This window comes from Rhincodon typus, unplaced genomic scaffold, assembly GCF_021869965.1.
Source record: "Rhincodon typus isolate 14 unplaced genomic scaffold, sRhiTyp1.1 hic_rhity00001401, whole genome shotgun sequence".
Lineage (NCBI taxonomy): Eukaryota > Metazoa > Chordata > Chondrichthyes > Orectolobiformes > Rhincodontidae > Rhincodon > Rhincodon typus.
Window position 1 is genome coordinate 291 of NW_025967039.1, and position 5,800 is coordinate 6,090.

The 5,800-nt window shown below is 39.5% G+C and overlaps 1 protein-coding gene across 1 annotated transcript in view; it reads left to right on the forward strand.

Annotated features, from left to right (window-relative positions):
- Positions 1-635: 635 nt before the first annotated feature.
- Positions 636-5,800, forward strand: part of LOC109914844 (embryonic polyadenylate-binding protein B-like) — a 24,793-nt gene continuing 19,628 nt past the window's right edge. Inside the window, exons 1-4 of the mRNA XM_048592531.1 lie at positions 636-788; positions 886-1,116; positions 2,810-2,981; positions 5,346-5,420. Of these exons, the coding sequence (XP_048448488.1) occupies positions 636-788; positions 886-1,116; positions 2,810-2,981; positions 5,346-5,420 (631 nt within the window). The remainder of the gene's footprint in view (positions 789-885; positions 1,117-2,809; positions 2,982-5,345; positions 5,421-5,800) is intronic.

Consider the following 5,800-nt stretch of genomic DNA (forward strand, 5'->3'; position numbering starts at 1 on the left):
ATTAACAAACACATTGAAATAGACTCCATCTACATTTCGGTCCAGTACAAAACCAGAAACAAGACAGCCCAACATGATGACTGGACCATATAAATTCAGAGTGGGACAGAACAACAGCGCTTCAAAGGAGGCTACACAGCACTGACGAGGTCACCCAGAAGAGAGACGAAACGTTTGCGTGAAAAACAGTCAGCTTTGTGAACCAATCAACGACTCCAACAGCAACCCGAGCTACAGATGTTCGTTAAAACATTAAATGTCCTAATCAACATTCCCACTGATATTGTTGTCTCAAGTACATGGGTGATTTGTTGAAGAGTGCAGCCTTTTGAATTTTAGTATTGTGGCAACATATGCGTGGTAACTTAAAGGATCCAGCTTGCACATCCTGTGCAGGGACCTTAAGGACTTCAAGCTTACAGGGAGCAATGTTCCTAAGGTTGGAAAGGTGCTATCTAAATGGAAATTGTGTCATTTTAAATTTGGATTCTCAGGCCAACCTGGCACAATAGGGCAACAGAGTGAGGCATGAAGTGAAAGTACTTTGCACAGATAGAAAATGTGGAGGTGAATGATGTAAATGAGTGTATAGTGATTTAAGGTGGTATCTAAGATGCCATTGTTTTACATACATAATGTACTTCAGCAAACATTTTAAAGGATGTCTTGTTTATGTTGTATACTCAATAAAGAAACTCCTTCAGGAAGAGAAAATAAGAAGACAGAGTCAGATTGAAGATATCAATACATCAATTAATAAATTGAAAGAGAGCGTTACTTCCATCAAAGTGAGTACCAGCCTATCCATTCACGGGCAATTCTGACAGTTTCCCTGTTCCTTATTTCAGTTCTCTCTGAACCTGTAACTTTCTCTTCTTCATCCAGGAAACAACATTCCAGGTGAGGTCTGACATTGATAAGCACTTTGGTGATCTGATCAACTGTATTAAAGGATCTCAGAGTATTACAACAAACATTATTGACAGTGAGGAGACTGTCGCCTTGGCTCAAGCTGACAGCATCCAGAGCTGGCTGAACCAGAGGTGCGGTGAGCTCACCAGGAAGAGAGATGAGATAGACCGTCTGTTGAAAGCTGACAACATCCAACTCTTGAAGGCAAGCCCAAGATTGAAACTATTTTCAGATTTGTTTATTTTGCAGTGCTTGAGATTAAGGATTAAGAGATCAGGAATGTTGCTTGGGCAGTTTGAACTTCATGTTTAAATTGAGGATTCCATTGTACCTTTTCAAACACCTGAAAAATAAATTAATACACTTCCTGTTCTGATGAAAAGTCATCAATCTTAAATCTTATCTTTGTTTCTCTTCACACATGCTGCTAGATCTGTTGGGTTTTCCACCATTTGTAGCATTTTCTGATCCGGTTCATTTCCAAGTTCAATCGTCTAGTATCATCTTCCTTCTCAGTGAAGAATCCTTTATGGAGCTGTGAGCTTTTCTCTAAACAATTTATTTTTGATGTTTAATAGATACTGTTTTCATCTCTTATTCCTTCAGGCTCAAAATAATTCTTTCTTCAAGGTTCATCAGTAACCATGTTTCTTTTCTTTAAGTTTGTCTGTTGCCCTAACCTGTTTCTAATGGTGTTCATGTGATAAGGATATTTGCCTTCTTTATCCGTTAGATGGTTCCAGCATTCCTCCTGTAATTAATATGTTATTTTCATACCTAGGTTTGTTGTTGTCATGTCTCTTCCCAGGCCTTCATTTCAGTGATTAAACTATTGTTTCTTTTTCATCTGTGCTTAATTAATAACATAACTGTAGATGAAAGACAACATATTTAGGTCTACCCTAATTTTTGACTTTCCCTATTAAATCTTTAATACTCAACTTCTCAATGAAACTTTATCTTTAGATAGTTTTCATATCTATGTGTGATGTGGAGGTCCTGGCATTGGACTGGGGTAGACCAAGTCTGAAGTCACATGACACTGGATTATAGTCCAACAGGTTTATTTGAAATGGCAATCTTTTGGAGCTATGCTTTGAAAGCTTGTGATTTCAAATAAACCTGTTGGAATATAACCTGGTGTCATGTGACTTCTGACTATAGTGATGTGTGGTCTACCTAACTAGTTACGCTTATTTCTCAATCAAATCTATGTTTCTAACCAGATATCATTACAACTCCAGTGTTATTGGATGTGAGCTGTTCAGTGAAGCAGAAGTTTGTCAGCTATTTAGTTCCAAACTTTGACTCAAAACATAATTCTGTTTCTCTGTCCACAGAAGCTGCCAGACCTGCTGAGTTTTTCCAGCATTTACTGATTTTATTTCAGATCTCTAGCAATTGCAGTGTTTTGCTTTTATTTAGTTTAGAAGTCTTGTCATGTTCACACATAGCAGCTGGAGCCGTGACATGACGCATCATGTTACAAGGCTGCTAATGATGTTGACCACAGTGTATTATGCTGAAGTGAACTGGATTCTGGCTGTAGCCTGTGTTGCTGGACTTCTGGTACTTCTCTCTAATTATAAAGATGCAAATGTCTGGAGATGATGTCCAGGCCATCACATGCCGAAACTGCTTTTGCTGCCTTTGCAAGTGAGCCCCTGACCTTCTGTCCCTGTTCACCATTGACAGAAAGTCCACATTTTATGTTGCTGATAGAGAGACGGCCTGGTCAGGGAACAAGACATACCACTCACTTAGTGGTGTTACATGACCTCTGGAAGCTTGGCAATGTACCAGCAATGGTTTCTTTTGTTTTGATGTTGTGCACAACATGTTTTGTATAGAGGTGAGTCATGTTAAATGATCACTCTTGTGATATCTTGCCTTGTAGGAGTTTCAAACTCTGGAAGAGATAGGGATGGATCTGGTGTTACCCGTGTTAGACACAGACATTGATAAGCAGCTCTCCAGTTTGAAGAGCACCGTTCTTGAGCTGACTAAGACTATCATGCAGCAGCTGCAGGAGGCCCACAAGGAGAAGCTACCTACAATCAAAGAAAATGGTTTGTATTTTCTTCAGTGTTATTCCAGCTTTTCTTCCTGATTTCCCCCTCCTGTCCTGAAGCTGTTTTGTCTGTCACTGAGATCTGTAGATGCCATTTGCCTGGTGCTGTAAGTGGTCAATCTTCATACCTAATGTCTTGATACTCAGTATGGTAGGCTGTGTTACTATGAAAGGTATCACAGTCAAACTTGATCCTGTTCCCAGCAAAGCCACATTTCCCTCAGTCTCCCACACCCTCCCTAACAGTGCTCTGGATGCATCTACATCATGTGGACTGCAAAGGTAGGAGGCAACTCACCTCCACTTTTTCAACAGTAAACATTAAATACAGTGAAAAGGGTTACTTCTGTTTTTGTCTCCACAGATGCTGCCAACCTCCTACGTTTCTCCAGCACTTTTTGTTTTTATACTAGAGCTAGTGGATTCAATTTTCCCATTTAAGACGTATGAACATTCAGTAAGATCAGTGCCATTCAATATGGTTTGTTTGTGTTCTGAACTCCATATTCTCATCTACCTTTAATTCTCTTGCCTACCTCATCTTAAAAATATTCAAAGACCCCACATCCACCGGAGGTGAGGAAAATTTTTTTCTCAGGGTCATGGCCTGAGGAACTCTCCTCCCCAAGGAGATAGGATCATTGTGTATTTTTCATGCTGGAGTAGATAGATTCTTGACTAATGAGAGTCACAGGGTATCTGGGCAGGCAGAACAGTGGAATTGATCAGCCATGATCTTATTGAATAATAGAACAGATTCAGTAGGCGATATATCCTGTTCCTGTTCCTAATTCAAATGTGTGTCTTTACTTCCTTCCCAAGGGATTCTGAGTCTAATTTTATCTCTTTACCCTCTTCCTCTTTCCCAAGAGTCTTGCCTGACATAAGTTAACTCAGCAAAGTCTAGGACCTCCCTAGTCTGTATTATCCCATGTATAATGAGTGAAATATTAATTACTTTAAGCTGCCATTTTGAAATTTGTGATATGTTCAGAAAATGAGGAAAGCGAAAACAGCTTTGTGCTGTGACTATTTTAATGCTGAAAGTCACATCATTTTATTAATTTTGGCAAACTGCATTTATGCTGCATAAACCAAGGTCTCATTGTTGAACATTGTTTAAAGGCTGTATTCTTTTATTTTTCTGATTGAGGATTGAAATTTGAAAAGGATCAATTAAAAAAAACCCAAGGATTGTACATGGAATTACTGCACTTTTAAAAAAACTAGATTCTGAAGCTCATTGTAAGTTGTGTTTACACTGGTGCTTTGTACAAGCAGTGGGGGAGACTGTTGACAGGCTGTGTACAAAGTGAAATTCAGCTGGCAATAAGTAGCTGATTGGTTTGCAGAGTTGTGGCCAGCTGTGGATGACAAATGCCGTAGCCCGACAATAGCCACGTGATTGGCTGAACAGCTCATAGGTGTGAACAACACCGGCAGGTTCCTTTAGACCGCTGGACGAGGAGGTGGGTGTGTCCTTTTCTCCAAAGGAGAATCTGAAATCTAAAGAGAGCCTGTTATTTTTCCCTCACTAGTTGCTGTAAACTGTGGCTTTAATCAAGAACTAAGAACATTTTCAGTTAATGTACCAATTACCCGTGCCTCCTGCTAAGAGTTGAAGAAGACATGGAGAAGAGTGATTGAAGAAAAGCAAGTCTGGCAAGCAAAAAGATCAGTCAGTGAACCCTATGAACTGTAGCCGTTGAATTACTTTCTAGGTTTCTTCCTTCTCTGCATAACACCAATTTTTTTTTTTAGTCTGTCTCAAATGAGCGTGTAGGGTTGCTTAAGAAGGAGGTTAGATTTTAATTGGTATAGTTACGTATCAACAGTTTATATTGGTTTACCCATGGCTAGAATCTATTTATTTGTAATAATTAATAGTTCTTGTTAATTATAGAATCTTGGTCGATGTTTGCTGTCAGCCTGGCCTATCTGACAGGTAACTTGGGAATTTTGAGTATCTTGATTAAAACTTATTGTGATGCCTCTAGGAGTAGTGGAGCTTGATTTCCACCCTGCTACCCCAGTGGGACATGACTATCGTCTAATGCCCATTTTGCCTACTTTGAAATAGGTTACTTCGCAGTCTCCATATCTGGTGATAATTTATTGCATAAAACATGTGGTATTTTGTATACTATCCTGAATTTCCTTTTGATGATCACAATAAAATATGAAAAGGGACGATGTCAGATTTTCAGAGGTTTTTGATCTTAGTGTATTATTTCTAGCTAATTCATAGCAATTACAAAATCCTGCCCTTTGCTTTTGTATTTCCAAGACAGATTTTTTGCTGTTTGGCCTCAAGGTAGTCTCTGTGCTGTTTGAATAAAATTTTTTTTCTGCTGTATTTCAGGTCCTTGCGCCAATAGTCAGCCTGCAAAATTAAATCAGTCGTGCAGTTCAACAGCTGCACCATCTCTACAGAAGAGTAAGTTTGCTTTGGATTAACAGTGACAGTGAAGAGGATTTTTTTTCTGTCAGTTTGACTGCTAAACCCAACTAGGTTTTAGCACTCCAGGCACTGATTCAATGGTTGTATGTTCAAGCCCCACACGCCATCATTGACATTGTGCTACAGGACTGAGGGAATGCTGCATTGTTGGAAATGCCATCTTCTCAATTACATTGAAACTGTGGCTGCTCAGCTGGATGTAACTGATCCCATGACAATATGACGTTGAGCATACAAATCTCCTGATATCCTGTGCAACATGCACCAAGATGATCAACGGCAGAGATAGTAGGAACTGCAGATGCTGGAGAATCAGAGATATACAAGGTGTAGAGCTGGATGAACACAGCAGGCCA